Below are 18,100 nucleotides of genomic sequence, written 5' to 3'. Positions count from 1 at the left end.
ACTAGGATATACAGCCATGCACTGGGACTTTGGGGAGAAAAGTAAAAGAAGAAAGTTGTCAACAGATGTTAGCTCAGGGCAAATCCTTCTCTGCAAAAACAAAAAAACAACAAAACAAGACAGTCAGCCTTTAACTTCTCAGTTATATAAATCAAGCTCAATTATTTCAAATAGCTTCATTTTGTATGAATCACAGGGACATATATAAGTCTGCATTATGAAAGAATATATTCACTTTTTAAAAATATTAAAGAATTCAGGCATACACATAATATGCAAAGTCACTTAAGCATTTACATAGTTTTTCAAAATATCTATTTCAGTACATTTCATTCTTCTTCCTTTGGCTACTAATAATCTATTAAAAATCTGTAAGTGAATATTGTCCCCAAAAGTAATAGATTTAAATTTAAGTTTACTATTTCACTCCTTAGAAAAGAGTTAAAGAAGGCATTTCTTTGACTCAACCATATTTCATAGTGTTTTCAAATTACTCTTACAGGAAGTCAGAAGTATAAGGACTCTTAAAAATAATTTAAGAAAATTCTTTATGGTCTGGATGAATAAGGCCCAGCAAGGAGAAGAGCTTGTTCAACATCACAGAGACAGTTAATTGCAGAGCTGAGAATCCAAATAGCATAAAGTTAAGAAGTAACCTTTAATATTCCAAATTGAGAATATGAAGACTAAATTACAAAGAAAGCATGTGAGAAAATGTAGGATATGTAACAAGTTAAAATACAAAACATATGACTGGTACAGATACAGACATACCTCAGTAAATTTTACTAGGAAGTCTAACTAAATAACCTTACTCTTATTTTTTTGTGCACACTTGTTAATATTTTTACAACTGGTAGAGCAGATTTAAAGTTGTTAACTTAGAATGAAAGGATTCTGGATGGGTACCATTTGTGAGCATGGGAAATTTTCAGAGACCTGCAGCAGTGCACAGCGCTGGTGCCCTGAGCCTCAACAGTAATTAAACTTCGTATCTGTCATTTGTCTGTGCTTTGCAAATAAACTGAGAATTCAGAGATTTCTCCTTGACAGAAAAATAGGAATTTGTGGGCAGTTCAATAGAAAAAGGGTTTTAGAAACTGTCACAGATGAGAACTCCACTTCTGACTGTCGGAAGAGCTGACAGGATTCAGACAGGTTCCAGCAGGGAATGATGGCATTTTCCATTAGAACCACAGAGCTGCTTGAGGGCCAGGACTGGATATTAACGTAGCCAGTATGAATTTGCTCCACAGACTAAGCAGCATGCTTTATTTGTTCTAAAACAAACCAAATCATATTCCAAATCCTCACCATCTAGAGTTGTAAAACATTCTATTTGCTATATTTAACGGAGGGGGCTGTTTTCCCTCTAGAAATTTCCAAGGATCTGGAGGAGGTGTCCTTGGCACCTGTCCAGAAGTTGAGGTGGCGGGGCTGTGCTGGTCTTTGGTTTATGGCACTTATTATCTCCTTATGCTCCGTGATGCTGTTACTGCAGTTCATCTGCTGTATGTAAGGCACTGATCCACTGACAGGCTCAATAAGCCTGCCATGATGATGTCGTTCATTGACTGCAGGCTGGACCACAAAGACCTATCGCCCTGCCCTCTAGGCTGCAACACTAACTGGTTGGTCTTTCACATCATCACTCAGTCATTCCCCATTAAAGGAGCCACATGCAGGTGGATTCTGACGTTTTCTAATCCTACCTGTCTCTCAGGTAGAATCACATCCCCTTTCTCAACCCTCAGCACCAACATCTCTCCCTCCTTCTTCTGAATGAGCCTCTCTTGCCTTAGAAATTCTTGGGTGGAGTTTTTCCTCCAGTTACCTAGTAATTATTGTATTGGGGACCTGAAACACAGAAACCTCTAATGCCCCCCTTAAGGAAGAAACTTCAGTCTCAGAATACTATGGTTGGCTACCCTCTGACAGGCAAAATCTCTCTCATCCTTAGAGTCTCATATGCACTGAGGTGATACAAAGCAAATAATAGCTCAATAAAGTCCTATCACACCAATTCAGGTAAAGGAACTCAGTTTCACTTAAGGCGGAACTAACTTCACAGCCAGTTAGTAAAAATGATTCAGACAAAAGACAAGCCAAATAAGTGAAAGATAAAGACAAGTGAAGAGGGGTTGGTTGAGGGGTGGGGTGCAAGGTTGTGTTAATAAAACAAGCAATTGCAATCTTTGGGATTAGTTAGGAGAATATGACACCATGTCTTGGTTTATAGGGTTGGTTGAAGCATAAAAATTACAGCTCAGAACTGGGGTTGGGGACAGAGAGCTGGAAATAAACCTGAAGATAAAACTGAGAAATTTATTACCTAGCTGCAGGGATATCCCAAATCTATCTCCAGCTAACAACACTTGGATAAATATGCCACCTTGGCATATTTGAAGTAAGCAAAAGGGAAGCAAGTCATGGTGTTCTATAAACATACACTAACTAAGCCAATTTATGGATACATTTCAGTTGCTAGTATACAGGGGACAGATTAAACTTTTTTTTATGCTTCCTGTTTTTTTTTCTTAGTTTCTAAATGAGTTCTATTAGAAAAATTCCAATTTTTCCTCAGTTGAAGGGGTAAAATGTTTTGTTAGACCAAAGCCAGGGCATAAAGGAAATCTGAGTGTTCGTGGTGAGAGTGCCATTCATTTTGGCATAGCATCATAAGAAGAGCTAGTGGAGAAGAGATGTGAAAACGCAGAATAGGGAAGTTAGGAACACTTAAAATATTTATCCCTTTGCACCACAGGTTTTTCCCTCATGTGGGGGAGTTGGGCGAATGGATGGAGCGTGTAGAGTGTATAAAATTATATAGCATCATCCTAACCAGTGTGTGAAGGCCCAGGCCTTTTGGAGGCTCTGGGACATATCACTGTTATGGATATTGTTAACTCCATTCAATCTAAAAGAGAATCTTATCATCTCCTCCTTGAGTTTATCCTCCTTCTGCATCTTCCTCCTCAGATAACAATAAAGAAACTTTCCTAAATTTTAATTAAGAAAGAGACTATTGCTAATATTCAGGTCATTAGGAAGTTATAGGCCTCTGGCTTCTGATATCTTCTATGACACATAACAATAATAGTTAACATTGTGCCGGGACACTGGATTTCCACACACAAAAAGAATGAAGTTGGAACCCTACCTCATACATATACAAAAATTAACTCGAAATGGATCAACGGCCTAAATATAAGAGCTAAAGCCATAAAACTCTTAGAAGAAAACATAGGAGTAAATCATCATGACTTGAAATTTTGCAATGGATTCTTAGATATGACATAAGAAACAGAAGCAACAAAAGAAAAAATAGATAAGTTGGACTTCATCAAAATTAATAATTTTTGTGTATCAAAGGACAGTATCAATAAACTAAAAAGACAAGTTAGAAAATGGGAGAAAATATTTTCAAGTCATATATCCGATAAAGGACTAGTATCCAGAATATATAAAGAACACCTACAAGTCAACAACAAAAAGCAACCCAATTAAAAAATGGGCAAAGGACTTGAACAGACATTTTAAAAAGAAGATTATAAAGTCCACACCCAATGTGAAATGCATAATTTCTGAAAGAAAATGTAATATACTTTTTCTTTAATATTTTTGACAGGAATTAAAAGCTAAACAGAGGCATACTGTGTGTGGTATGTGTGTGGATAGTATTCTTTCTTCTATCACTGTAGAATAGCCAGATAAATGCAATGAGCATGTTTTCATTGAACATATGAGCTATATACTTTATATTCGATGAGAACACATTTATTATATTTTTAATATAATGTTTTTGAGGTTCATCTCCACTGTAGCATGTATAAGAACTTTACTTCTCTTTGTGGCTAAATCATACTCCTTTGTATGACTATATTGCATTTTATTATTCCTTCATTAGTTGATAGAGATTTGGGTTGCTTTAACTTTTTGGCTATTGTGAGTAATGCTGCTATTGGCATTCACGTAAAAGTATTTGTTTGAAACCTATTTTCAATTCTTTTGGGTAAGTACATAGCTAGGAGTGGAATTTCTGGGTCATATTGGAATTCTATGTTTAGCTTTTTGAGGAACCACCAAACAGGGTGGCTAAAATTCACAAGGTGGCAGAAGAATGGAGAAAAGAGCTTCACAGAAATAACACTTTGAAAATCTGGTCCCCATGAGTCTTCAGCTGGGTACCAATCAGCACATACATTGGAGGAAACTACCTAAGGATTAGAGGTGACAGTCCCTGGTGCCCATGCAGAGTTGAGAGTAGTTCCTGTCCCCTCTTCCCAGAATGGAAAACCTCATAATTCACTGTGCATCAGCTAGACTACTAAGAGAATTTTGCCTCAGTTGTGGGGCAAGATTAGACCTAGATTAAATGGTGATCTGGTCCCACCTCATAAAGCTTAAAAACAAGACCCCCAAATATCAGACTGTTTCTAATAACCACTTTCAAGAACAAAGCTCAAGAAAATTTATAGAAACATAAAAAACATCCAGTATACAACAGGTATCATTAACAATACCTGACATCCCATAAAAATTACCAGACATGCACAAAAGCAGGAAAATATGATTCATATTGGAGAGAAAAAGCAAACAATCAAAACTATATCAGAAACTGACACAAGATAGAATCAATAAGTAAAGATATTAAAATTTGTAGGGGCTGGCCCAGTGGTGTAGCGGTTAAGTTCGCATGTTCCGCTTCTGTGGCCCAGGTTCGCTGGTTCAGATCCCAGGTGTGGACCTCTGCACTGCTTGGCAAGCCATGCTGTGGCAGGTGTCTTTCATATAAAGTAGAGGAAGATGGGCACAGATGTTAGCTCAGGGCCAGTCTTCTTAAGCAAAACAAACCCCCAAATACAGGAGGCTTGGTAGCAGATGTTAGCTCAGGGCTAATCTTCCTCAAAAAAGAAAAAAAGAAAAAAAATTTAAAATATTTGTAAAGATATTAAGATTTGTAAATTGTAACTGAATTCCATATATTCAAGAATCTACAAGATTTATTCAACATACTAAGCGAATTCTTGGAAGACATAAAAAAGACCCAAACTTAGCTTCTAGAGATGAGAACTACAATATCTAAGATGGGAAGCCTACTGAATTCTTATTTGATTCGTATAAGTGGAACATTCTAACTCTAGTGACCAGAAGTCTGACTTGAATCCCCAAAATGGCCCCTCAAGCAAATTCTGGACCTGAGTCGATTTGCAAATCCAAGGAGACTTTGAAAAAGGACCCTGGTATCTTACGAAAATTTTATGCCGTGTGACAATGAACTCATACTCATGGAACTCTTTGGTGTTATGTCCTCCATCCTTCTGAAGCAGCTGGTGTGATAAGACTATGGATTGCCCTTAACTGAAGGCCCAGTTATGGTGCCAGCTAGGTGGCAACACCTTGAGAGACTGGGGCAATGTCCTCTAGGATATGGTCTACGCTCTAAATCAGCCTCTAACATATGGCGCTATTTCTCCTATACCCAGCATTTATAGATCCTTAAATTGTAAATCCAAGGACTGGAAATGGGAGTGGCTCTTCTCACTATTGCCCCTAGTGATCTTGACTGGCAAAATGTTTCTTTCTATCCCCATGACTTTAGGCTGTGTTGGTCTCAACATCTTAGTTCCAAAGCAAGAAATGCATCCACCAGGGCACACAATAAAAATCTTATTGAAGTGGAAGTTGAGGCTGCCACCTGGCCACTCTGGGCTCTTCAAGCCTTTGAATAAACGGAAAAGAAAAGAGTTACTGTGCTGGTGGCAGTGATTGATCCTGGCTATCAAGGAAAACAGGTGCTATCAAACAATGAGGGTAAAGGGGGTTATGTCTGAAACACAGAAGATCCCCTAAGGCATCTCTTTGTATTCTCCTGTCCTTCGATTAAAGTCAGCGGAAAACTACAACTCAATTCAGGTAGGATTTCTAATAGCTCAGATCCTTCAGGAATTAAGGTGTGGGTCATCCCACTGGGCAAAGAACCACAACCAGCTGAGATGCTTGCTGAGGGCAAAGGGAATATGGAAAAGATGGTGGAAGAAGGAAATGGAAGAAGACAGCAGAAAAGTTGAAGAAATACCAGGTATGATGATGTGCTCATTGGCAGAAATGAAGCCTCTAATCATATGAATACTTATTATTTTGATGTGAATGTTTTATATGTATTAAATATTTTTGTTTTATTATCTTTCATCCTCTTACCATGTAACATAAGATGTATTCCTAACAGTTAACTTTATATTTCAGTATTTGATTTACAGGATATCACAGGAAAAGTGTGACTATCACCCAAAGATTTCATATCCTCCCCTGGGGAAAGGGTTAGCATGTTTTCAGTTTTACATGGGGCTGTTCATTCCATGTCATTATGTTCATTATGTTAGTCAAAAGTATGATTTTGCTGTTGTCTTCACTTGGTGATTAAATATGGTTTAAGGAGATGTGTATGGGTGCCAAGTTGACAGGGGGCAGGCTGTAATACCTTTGTGATATGTCAGCTTAGCTAGGTTGAAGGCTATTTCTCAGAATTTCTTATCTAGTATAGTTCTCAGTAGGTTGGTCTACAAGGGATATTCTCTTGAGAGAACTGGAGGACAGAAGGAAGGTAGCAGCCATTTCTGTAGCACACACAACTTTTCCTAGCTACTCAATCAAGCAGTAGCCTAGGTTCTCCTGAGAAGGGATTTTGGAGATGTAATTAAAGTTCCAATTTTGAGTTACCCAAAAGGCAAATTATCCTGGGTGGGCCTGACTTAATCAGGTGGTAGTCATCAAAACAACTAGGTCTCTCTGATTATGAGACTCAAAGCACATTGGGCCTGCAATTGCTCTCCCTTCTCCCTGTATCTTTCCTTCCTGACTTCCCATCTGTGGACTTTGGACTGGCTTAGCCAGAGCCCACAGTTGTGTGACACAATTCCCTTAATATCACTATCACTATATATCTATAGATGTATACCTATATATGTGTGTGTGTGTGTGTGTGTGTGCATATATATATATACACATATATATATAAATTATAAAAATGTATATCCTACTGGTCTGCTTCTCTGGTTGAAACCTGACTGATATAGATTAAAAGAAATTTAAGAGACATATGAACCAGTTGCAATGTATTTATTTGGGTAGAGATTTGAACAAAATGTAAAAAACCTTTAGAAGACTATTGAGGAAATTTAAACACAGACTGCATGTTTAATAATATTAAGGCATTTTTTGTTAATTATCATCAATGTAATAATGGTAGTTCAGATACTTTTTAAAAGTCTACAATATTTTTGGAATAAAAATGGTATGGTAGTTAGAATTTGCTTCAAAATTACCCTGAAGGAGAGGTTGTAAATGAAACAAGATTAGTCAGGAGTTTATAGTTTTGAAGGTGGGTGTGTGGTACATGGGATCCATTATACTGTTTTATCTCCTTTGGAATACGTTTCAAATTTTCCATAATGAGAAGGTAAAATATTTTTTTTTTTTTTGGTGAGGAAGATTGTCCCTGAGCTAACAGCTGTGCCAATCTTCCACTGGTTTGTATATGGGATACTGCCACAGCATGGCTTGATGAGCAGTGTGTAGGGCTGCATCTGGGATCCAGGCCCACGAACCCTGGGCTGCTGAAGTGGAGTGCACGAACTTAACCACTATGCCACCATGCTGGCCTTAAAACTTTTTTTAAAAGCCCACAAATACTTAACCTTGAGAAGAAAAGGATAAGTAAAGGCAAATTACGCATTTACTAAATTTTCTACTTTCACTACAGACATTAGGTAGAGCTGCTATACCCAGTTTCTTGTTGTCTTCCTCTTTGTATCATACACACACACACACACACACCCTCTTTCTATACCATATGCACATAAACATCCATGTGTAAAATGTAGGTTTTAATCTGTAAGCTCTATGCACTCAGTTATATGAAATGACACATGGATAAAAGAATTCAGAAGTGCAGGATGTAAATTAGACACTTTTGACCTACCACAGAAATGCTTACATAGTGAAACTAAAAGATTAAATAGCAAGGCAGAATCTAGGGATGAGTATGGTAATGTAATTTTTTTTAATATACAAGGATGCCAATTTCTTCTTGTACTTATAAACACAAGTAACATTGTTATAAGATGAACAGAACTTTTTATTATTTGACCTGTAATAAACAGTGGAAATAGCAAACTACATTAGAAAGATGCCTTGAGTGGAGACATTAAAAGCTTATCTGGAAGTCAAGAAGGACTATGGCTTATTTGAGCAGCAGGAAGTAAACAGACAGGAAATCTGAATAATCCATAATATAAGCAATTCCCTGATGCTATCTGCGGGTCCAACGGTTTATCATTTGAAGTTGGATTTCATTATATTTATAATGTCTCATTTATTATTTCTTCAATTCACTTCATCTTGCTACATACAGTTCTTCCTAATGAAGGAGTCATCCTATCAAGAGGATCGTTTCCATGTTAAAATGTGAAAAGACACATTTTTAAATTCCATTCTACTACTTTCTACCTCTGTTCTTGATCTCTAGTCTTACCTCTGGCTAAGAAAAGTATAGGTAGGGAACAAAACATCACGGAGAGTAGAGGATGTGGGAGTGTTCTAATTTATTACACCAGAATGTAATATAAGAGTGAACGATGAAAAGATTTCTGTTACACATGGGGAAATTGCCATATAAAGGAATCTGATGAATAAAAAAGATTTTATGTTTTATAATTGGCAGGGCTAGAACAAAAAGTCAAAGCTCTTGAGTATTACTAGGGTAACTATATAATTTATTGTCCAAAGTGGGACAATTTTGAGGGTATTGAACATTGTTCTGGGACATCCAGCATAAGCCAGGACCATCTCAGCAAATGCAGACTCAGGGTTGCTCTAAGTGTTATCAGAATAAAGTATGTGTAGCTGAAGATGTTTCATGGATGCTACAGAGAAGTGATTTAAACTTCGTTGATATAACATAAGAATACTAGCCAATTATTGCTTCTTTAGTCTACTTTTGTTGTTCTTTCTTTTTCTTTTTTAGCTCTATCTTAACTTTACCATTTACTGTTTTTATTGCAAGAATTTTTCACATTCAAATGGTTTAAAAGATGAAACTGTCAGAATTTGAATTGTAGTCTCAGTAAAATATTTTCAACTATAGATTTTAACAAATTATTGTTTTTAAAATGCAAAAATATAGAGAATAAATATATTCGATATATTCTTTCCAATATCACAATTGTTTCCCTTGGTATGTTAGTTTCCATTGTGCCTAAAGTACATCTTCAAAATGTGCATTCTTAACTGATTTAAAAATACACATCAAGGCACACAACATGTACTTTGATTTTGATAATTTTCTCTGTAAGACTCTACGAATGGAAGCAAATGTACTAACATAGAATATTTGTTTTTAGAATTTACAGAGCATTTACCAATTCTTCCATTTTACAGATGAGGAAACTGAAACTCAGAGCAAGTAAATGAGTTACTCTAAGTCACAGAGTTAGTAGGTGGAATATCATCAGTTCAAGGTTCTTTCTTTTTTAATTTTTTATTTTGAAAAAGATCTTAGACTGAAAGAAGAGTTGCAAAGATAGAAATTTCCCTATACCCTTTCCTCAGCTTAATCTTTTACATAACCACGTACCAATTATCACAAGGTTCTTTTCACTGAGCTGTGGAAAGTGTTAGTTCAGATTTACTGTCTTTAAGGTAAGTGCCAAAAGATGTATTTCATAATATTTAGAAAAATGCTAGAAAAAATTAATGATCTATTAAAGACCAAGGAAACATACCCAGTGCCAAAGAATTTAGGATTCTTTCTAATACTAACGTATCTATTAGGATGACATATTTGCAACTGGAATATTGAGGTTTGGGGACTTTTTGGAATAATGATAATAACACATTTATGTCTCTATATAAATTAGTATGACCACTCATAGACTGTTTCATAAACATATCCATCAGTGGTGAATTTATATTATTAAATACATAAACATAAAAGCTGTTCGAATTTCTCAGAAGATAAAGTTCAAAATCATTTTTCTAAGAAGTGCAATCTTAGAAAAGTATTTCCAATCAATATGACTATTTATAGAAGTTTTTATATAAGACCTGGGATTTAGGATTAGGCGACAGACTCTGATGGTATATATTTGTTCCTATTTTCTTTGTGTTGTACTGAATGAAAAAAAAATTCAGAATAGGTATATTGATTCTTCATGTCTAAAAACATAGAAAAAATTATTTGTGCTTATTACAATCAATGCTTGGTTACAATATTTGGATTGTAAAAATTATAATATAAAATATAAAAATTAGATGTTTTTAAGTACTTTAAGCTTTCCAAATTCTTTCATATTTATTTGATCTTCCCAACAATACCTTGCAGTAACAGACAGGCTTCTCATTTTCCTTTTTCCTAATTTTCTGTTGATACTTGTAACAAACTGTTACTGTCTCCCCCATATCTCCTTGCCATTTCAGAGCACACTGGTCTGATTTTCCATCATGGTGAGGGATGTTCCACAACAGAGTGTTAATTCCCCAGCATTTCCAGCCTGTATAAGGGCAGAACAGATTCCAGGTGCCAAAGTCCTCAGAAAAAGATGAAGCTCTTGGCAGTAGGAAGACAGGCCAGCATGCATCGAATTAGCACCCTAGGAATAGACCTCAACCAATGACTGAAGGGAGCTGGTGTACATAGACCTCAGTTTTCTCACACTGCGGGTGGGATAATTCCAAGGCTACTGTTTTAAACAGTTTCCCAGGAAATCCCAGTGAGATGAGGCTCTGTTTGCTCCCAGTCATAACTTGCTTGGTAATTCACCCTTCATTGCCTTCCTTCCATTCCCCGTCTCATCTCTCCAAACCCCTACTGTTTCCTGAAATCACTTCCAAAATAAACTACCTGCACTTGAATCCCTAAATCAGGATCTGCTTCTAGTAGAACACGAACTCAGAAAATATTTTCCCAAAGCATAGGCTGAAGAGACAGATACTCAAGGAGAGGGAGTATTTATGTCCTTTAGCAACAGGACTGATGGTAGGAAAGGCAGGAGCATGAAGACAAAGAAACGGGTTCAGGAATATTTGTGGACATCGTCTATCTGTGCTTTCTCTAGAAAGCCAATCATTATTACTGAAAATGGATTATCTTTTGTCCAAGTTGCTCAGACTAAAACTTAAGAAGGAAAAGAACCCCCACTGAAAGCCAATAAAGACTGGCGGTTTTGTTCTTCAGATTAATATCATTTTCTATCATAGTTGCTTATGTTCCTAACTCATCAACTAATTACAAGCAGACAAGTTCTATTGTGTCTTAAGGTGTTAGAAAATACTATTAAGTTTGCAGTGCCAATTGCTCAGTTAATTAAAAAATAAAATATTTCTTTTCAGAGAATTAAAAGGTCAAATGCTTCTATTATATTTTTCAAAAAGTTCATTCAAACAGTTTATCTGTAGCATAAGAGGTATAGCACACTAAATATTAATAAGCTGGGAGCTGCTTTACTTTTTCATTTCTTCAGTTTTATTAGCTGGTAGAAAATGTAGAAGACAGGTAAAATGTTTATTCAGATGTCTATTTAATCAGAACGGCAGAGGCATATGCAGTGAGAAACGAGGAAGTACAATTTTTTAAAAAGACAACAAAATAAACTAGGGAACGGAGGCTTAATTAGAATGTACTCTCTGATAACCTTCATTGACCAAATCAGCTCACAGCTGACTGATCCTCAGATGTCTGACCAGGTCTGAGGATAATCTCTGTGATTCCTGGCATCATAGCTAGGTTACTACTAAGCCTACTATCCACACTAAAAATCACATCTTCTGCTTCTGGACCCCATGGAGTGGTGGGTAGTATTTAAATATTAAGTCTAAAGAAGGAAATCAGAGAAGCGTCAAAAAAATGCCTTAAGAAAACAGTGCCATGAGTTTACCTCACTAAACTATGTCTATGTATGATGCACTTTAACTTAGAAGGCTCATTGTCAATTTAACCTACACATGGAACGACAAACATTTTCTAAACTACTTTAGAAATATTTTATTTATTTTTAGAAATTTGTTAACCTCAGGTTTTCCAATTCTAAAACTCATTCTTTCCCCAATTCAAAACTACATTCCACTGAATACTTTGCCCAAGCTTTAGTGTAACATAACTTTGAACTGCATTTGTCTTTGAATTATCTTTGTCCCTCATCTTTTACTGTTTCAAAACAATCTAGTAGCAAATCCCGGCCATCTTCTAATTTTTCATTTAAAAACATCCTTACATATTTTCGTACACTTCACAGAACACTTTGATTGCATAATGTCTGGCATAAGCCTATTTCTATCTTGACTATCACATATTTATTCCAAACCCTGTTTTTTTCTCATCACAGCTCCCTTTTCTTCAAATCCAATTCCGTGTATAAATCCTCTTTATTTTGGTCATGAAGGCTATATTGTGGTTTCCTATGACATCACATATCAGATCAAAATTCTGGACTTTGCTTTACAGACCTTTACCAAAATGCACTAACTTACCTGCTTTCCCTTTCTTTCAGCTCTCAGTGAATCTTCCTCCCTGACTTGAGGCAAACGTGTTTTTCATACTCCGGATGAACTTTTATTCCCAAACTAAACGTCATTCTCTTCTTCATTCAGCAGACTGTCATCTGCCTTTCATCCCAATGCCTCCTCGATGCTCCTTCAAATAAAGGATGCTAAGAGTAGGCTTAGTATTCTTTTCCATTCCCTTCTCTGTCAGGAATTAAATTTTATTCTATTTTCTTTGGCTATTGACTCAGAAATGCAGCTATGCTAGGTTAGACTACAATAGAATTGAAGTGAAGTCCTTTCTGATTCTAGCTTAGTACAAAAGCCATCTTTCAGGATGAAGTGCTGTAGTGGAGAGCATAGGAAAGGAGCATCTTTGTTCTAGAAACCTAGTGAATACGTTTACACCTTTTTACATCTTATAATACATTGCCGTGTCCATTCTCTCATTTGACTCATAAGAATCGTGGGAGGCAGTCCCTGTTTTTAGTGGGAGAGAACCTGAAGCTCTAGTGTAATGCAATATTCAAGGGGATAGACTTTGGAGTCAGGAAGAGCTGAGTTTGAATTATTACTACAATATTTATACCTGTGTGGCTTTGGGTAAATTATTCATATCTCTGAACCTAAACTGTCTCATAAATGGGGACAGTAATAACTACATAATATACTGCATATAAAGAGCATCACATGTAAAGTGGATTGCTTGGCACAAGCAAACACTTAATAAATAGTAACATGTTAAGGGATTTGCCAAAGACACACTTTTAGAACATGCCAGCAAGCACCTGAAACCACGATTTCGGACTCCAAACCCACGCTTTTCCACTATCCCTGCTTCCGAGCACACTGATTTAATTAAACTACTAACTTGACGGATGACCTTGAGCAAAATACTTCTCTGAGTCAGTTTACTCATCTGTAAACTGAGTCTTTTCGGACTTTCAGAGTCTATGCCAGCGACATTAGATTTTTTTTTTCTTTCTGTAGCGTCGTAGGGGTGAGGTTCAGGTTCATTATATAGCCAAGACCTGTATAATCATAAGCTGTGCACATTGCAGCGGACTTCATTCCTACACTCGTATTTCGTTCAATATTTAGTTTTGTGTATACACTCAGCTGTTGCCCGTCTTCAGTCTGCCTATCAGCGCCTCGTGAAGGGGACACCCAGACCTAGCTTTATTCATTTATATCCCTGCTTGTTCCCGAAAGGATTTAAGGCGGCAAATGACACTGTAAGTTCCCTAACGATGTCACACAGTGCGAGTAATAAAGACTCTGGATGAAATCAGCCCGTAGAAAACCTCCGATGAGTGAGATGTTCACTAATGTCTTTTACCTAACTCTCAAACGTAAACACGGATACACCTAGCCCGAAGTCCTGGAAGCACACACTTAAGGTTCTTCCCTCAGCCTTCACGCTGTCCCACCCGTTGTCAACGGTCACTCGAATGCCCTTCTCCGACTAGCCAAAACTGTCGCCGCTCCAGTCCCGGCCGGACCCGAGATGCCACCCCCGCCCCTTCCCTCCCTCTCAGCCCCAAGTTCCCTGATTGGGAAGGGGCCCGGAGAGCTTTCCCACATTTCCATTTTATTGGCTGCCACGGCTGTCCGTAATCTCTGCTTCCCGCCTTCCCGCCTAGCGCGTTTCTTGGACCCCTCGGTTGCTGCGACAAGCCGCTTACGTTTGCCTGAGCCGTGTTGCCGGGGACCGGCGACCTTTCACCCCTCCCTTCCCACCGGAGCGCCCCGGCCCGTCGCCGCCCCCGCCGCCGGCGCGCGCCCCCGCGCACACGCACGCGCACACACCCTCACGCGCCCCCCCCCCCCCCCGGCTGCCCCCCCCGCCCGCCCCCACCGGCTGAGGCATCGGCGCGGGGAGGCGGCGGCGGCGGCGGCGGCGGCGCTGCTGAGAGGCAGGGACCCGAGCGCGAAGTGTGTGGGAGTCTCCGAACTCGAGCCCGCTCTACCCTCCCCGCGCAGCCATCCCCCTCCCTCCCCGCCGCCCCCCCCACAAGCGGGAGAAATAATGAGCGAGACCGGGCGGCAGCAGCAGCAGCGCCGAGCAGCCCAGGCGGCGGCAGACCCGCTCCGGCAGCGGCGGCGGCGGCAGCACCAGCAGCGGGAGCGAGCGCAGCGCTAGCGCGGCGCGGGGACCGCCGCGCTCCTGCCCGGCTCCGGCCTCCTCCGCGGCCCGCTCCTGCCTCTCTCCGCATCCTCCTCCTTCCCCTCCTCCTGCTCATTCACTCTTTCCCTCGCTCTCCCCTCCTCCTCGGCTTCTCCCCGCGCCCCGCCAGCCCTCGCGCTCCCACTCCCTCTGCCCGTCCTCCCCGCTCCCCTCCTCCCGCTCCTCCGCTCGCCCCTCTCCCTTCTCCACTCTCTCCCCCTCTCTCCTTTCTTCTCCTTCTTTCACCCTCCGTCTCTCACACCCCCTCCATTCCCCTGTCTCCTTTCTGACACTGCACTGCAGCTGCTCCTCAGCCCTGCCCCCTCCCCAGTGAGAACAAACCAGCAACATTGCTTCTTTTCCTAAAGAGATTTCTATTGATCCGATTAAAAAAAAAAAACCTTAAGAAACCCCAAACGCAAAAAAAAAAAAAAAAAAAAAAAAGCCAAAACAAAAGGGAGAAGCTTCTCCCCGTAGCAGCGGCAGGAACTGCAAACATGATGGCGGCAGCTCCCATCCAGCAGAACGGGACCCACACTGGGGTTCCCATAGACCTGGACCCGCCGGACTCGCGGAAAAGGCCGCTGGAAGCCCCCCCTGAAGCCGGCAGCACCAAGAGGACCAATACGGGCGGTGGGTATCGCTTCCACCTCCCCGCTGGCCCCATCCCCCGCCGCCCGCCCCTGCCTCCCTCCCTCCCTCCCTCCCAGCGCCCTCCCTCCCTCCCTCCCGCGGCCCGGACACCTCCAGCCCGAACCCGGCGGCTCCGGCGCCCCTGCCCCGCGCCCCCTCCCCTGCACCTGCCCCGCACCTTGCCGGCCCCGACACATTTCCATTTCTGTGTTTATCATTCATCAAAATGGCGACCGGTTTTTCGGAATAGACCTATCTTTCCATTTAATCGGTCGACAGGCTGACCATTTAAATATCCTAGACCTGGGCAAGGGGGTCCGTTAAGGAGGAGGAGGATGACCCCCGAGTGAGGTGATGGCCGCCCGAAGATGCGCGCTGCATTTAACAGTCTGCTAAAATAAATAAATAAATGGCACTTGGGGAGCGGGCAGCGAATGATCGGGGCGCCGGAGAGTTTTTCTCTCTCCATCCCCTTGCTCTGGGCCACAAGTAGTAGGCAAAATCTTGATGAGTGCACGCTCTTAGCGCACTTAGACCGTCGGGGCAAATATCTCATTGATTTGTCTTCAGGGGTGTGCATACGAGGGTGGGGGTGTCTGGTACTGTGACTTGTTAGTTAACATCCTGCGCTTCCTGGGAAGATGAGTTATAACCGGACCGGTATCGCTTCTTCATTTGCACTGGAGTCATCTTAACAATGCACCCAATGCATCGAGGCAGAGGTGAATTTCTCTACAGCCTGTACATTAGAGACGGATGGGGGTCTTGCGAATGGTACACCCGCAAAATTTGGAACGTTCATTCACCTAAGGAAGCTGGATTTACCGGGCTGTTTCCTATTTAAGACATGATCAGTTTGACGGAAATTAAAGTTTATGGAGTTGGCTTTATTTTCTAAAACATTTCATTTCACTCTTTCTTGGTTCATCCACCCCCTCTCGTTTTAAAAATTGTGGTTATTTTGGAGAAGAAACATTATCTGGTCACTTTTAAGTGTATTTGAGATAAATGACTCCTAAGCTTTTTAGTATTGGCAAAATTCTTCTTAAGGTCCTTTAATTAATGAGCTTAAAGGAGATCATGGTAGACTAAGAAGTGCTAAAGAAATACACCAGGATTAGTTAGATTTGCCAGTCCACATCACTTAGAGTTATTTCCTGGCAGTTATTGAAGGCTTGGAATACACCCTACAGTTTGGGTGGATAATTTGGTAGGAGAATGGTTGTTTTGCATACTTTAAGTGGGATATAGGCAATGGCTGATAGTAGCCCTTATGTGTTTGCTAATGTCAAACAAATATAGCTCATCACTATTTACAGTCGTTTTATTTATTTATTTTACAGTATGTTAAGTGAAGGTTTGTCAGCGTAGAAATCTGTGAAGTTTTGTTAAAGGGTCAGTTCATTCCGTTTTACCATAGTAACTACAGATAGAATTGGAAGTCTTCCATGTTTGGAATAACAACTGGAATTTATTCATCAGTTTCTACAGTGCTGCAAAATAATAGAACATGTTTCGATTTTCATTCCAAGTTTGAAATTATAAATCCTCCAAGATGGGAAACATTTTGTACATATTTATTTTTCAGTGTAATTGGCTTATTTTTTGTCCTTAAAAATTCTTTTTAACCCCATATTTCCTGCAGCTGTATGCCCAGTGTTTTAATTGCTGTTTTTCTCTCTTGAGGGTGGAGAAGGGGTGCAAACTTTTAAATGATCATGTTAACGAAGTATATTTCTTTGCATTTTTTCAGAAGACGGCCAGTATTTTCTAAAGGTTCTCATACCTAGCTATGCTGCTGGATCTATAATTGGGAAGGGAGGACAGACAATTGTTCAGTTGCAAAAAGAAACTGGAGCCACCATCAAGCTGTCTAAGTCCAAAGATTTTTATCCAGGTAGGTGCAATGGTGAAGAGATTGTTTGCTAAATCCCCCAGGAAAGAAAGAGAAGATCTACGTGTGTTCTGTGCTGTATTGAAAGAAATCCTTAGTGGTGTAGACTTTATTTTATATGTATTTGCTGTATTAGAGGAAAAATTGTAAAAATTGTTCCACTGTTGATTATGTCTTGTTTCTATAATCGATCTACTTGTCTGTGATTTAGACAAATTGCGAGATGAGTCTTCTGGGCATTTCTAAATACTTCTTTCTAATTAGGAAAAAACTCTAAAATGTAAAGATAGAAACCTGGACAGCTGGTATCAGGAAATAGGGTTCTTCTGAAGTTTTCAGACACCATTGTAATGATAATTAGTCTAGAATGAATTCAGAAGAGGGGGATAGGAAGGCTTCTTAAATAATGGACCATTTACTTCTAAATCCATTATGTACCTCTTTCTGCTTCATTGCTTTGTTTGTTGGCCCTGGAGTGAAGTAAAGAGGACAAATGCTGCTTCTTCAGATTTTTAGAATATTACGTTTTTAATGTAATTGTAACAAAGAAATATATTATTATGTAAGAAGTAAAAGAATGCCTCAAGATTTGTGTTACTTAAGAGCTGTATTTGATTAAAGTATGTTCACAGTTTGTGTAGTACTATAACCCACTGGAACATGGCAAGTTTCCTGGGTGGTACAATTTTTGTATTGTACTTTTCAGTGTGCTTTTTTAAAATTTCAAATGTTATACAGTTCTGCATGTTTCCCTTTTTCTCTTTTTATTATTTTGCTACTCAATATATGGATTTTAAGCTTCATTGGAAAATCTGCATAATTGAATAGTGTATCCCCAGATAAAACATTAACTGATTCGCTTTTACCTA

At 39.5% G+C, this 18,100-nt stretch overlaps 1 protein-coding gene and 1 long non-coding RNA gene across 5 annotated transcripts in view; one reads left to right on the top strand and one right to left on the bottom strand.

Moving 5' to 3' along the window:
• LOC139044547 (uncharacterized) overlaps window positions 1-14,749 on the bottom strand; it is a 32,394-nt gene extending 17,645 nt beyond the window's left edge. Inside the window, exon 1 of the long non-coding RNA XR_011501532.1 lies at window positions 14,578-14,749. This is a non-coding gene — a long non-coding RNA (uncharacterized lncRNA). The remainder of the gene's footprint in view (window positions 1-14,577) is intronic.
• NOVA1 (NOVA alternative splicing regulator 1) overlaps window positions 14,412-18,100 on the top strand; it is a 149,353-nt gene continuing 145,664 nt past the window's right edge. Inside the window, exons 1-2 of one of the 4 annotated variants that reach the window (XM_044765411.2) lie at window positions 14,412-15,337; window positions 17,091-17,234. In XM_044765411.2, coding sequence (XP_044621346.1) covers window positions 15,202-15,337; window positions 17,091-17,234 — 280 coding nt within the window. In that variant the 5' untranslated portion in view covers window positions 14,412-15,201. Of the gene's footprint in view, window positions 15,338-15,766; window positions 16,060-17,090; window positions 17,235-18,100 lie in introns of those variants that run through there. The other 3 variants (XM_044765412.2, XM_070504185.1, XM_070504186.1) reach the window with 3 other exon arrangements.

This window comes from Equus asinus, chromosome 2, assembly GCF_041296235.1.
Source record: "Equus asinus isolate D_3611 breed Donkey chromosome 2, EquAss-T2T_v2, whole genome shotgun sequence".
Lineage (NCBI taxonomy): Eukaryota > Metazoa > Chordata > Mammalia > Perissodactyla > Equidae > Equus > Equus asinus.
The sequence above is the reverse complement of the archived record's forward strand: the minus strand, read 5'-3'. Positions and strand labels throughout refer to the sequence as shown.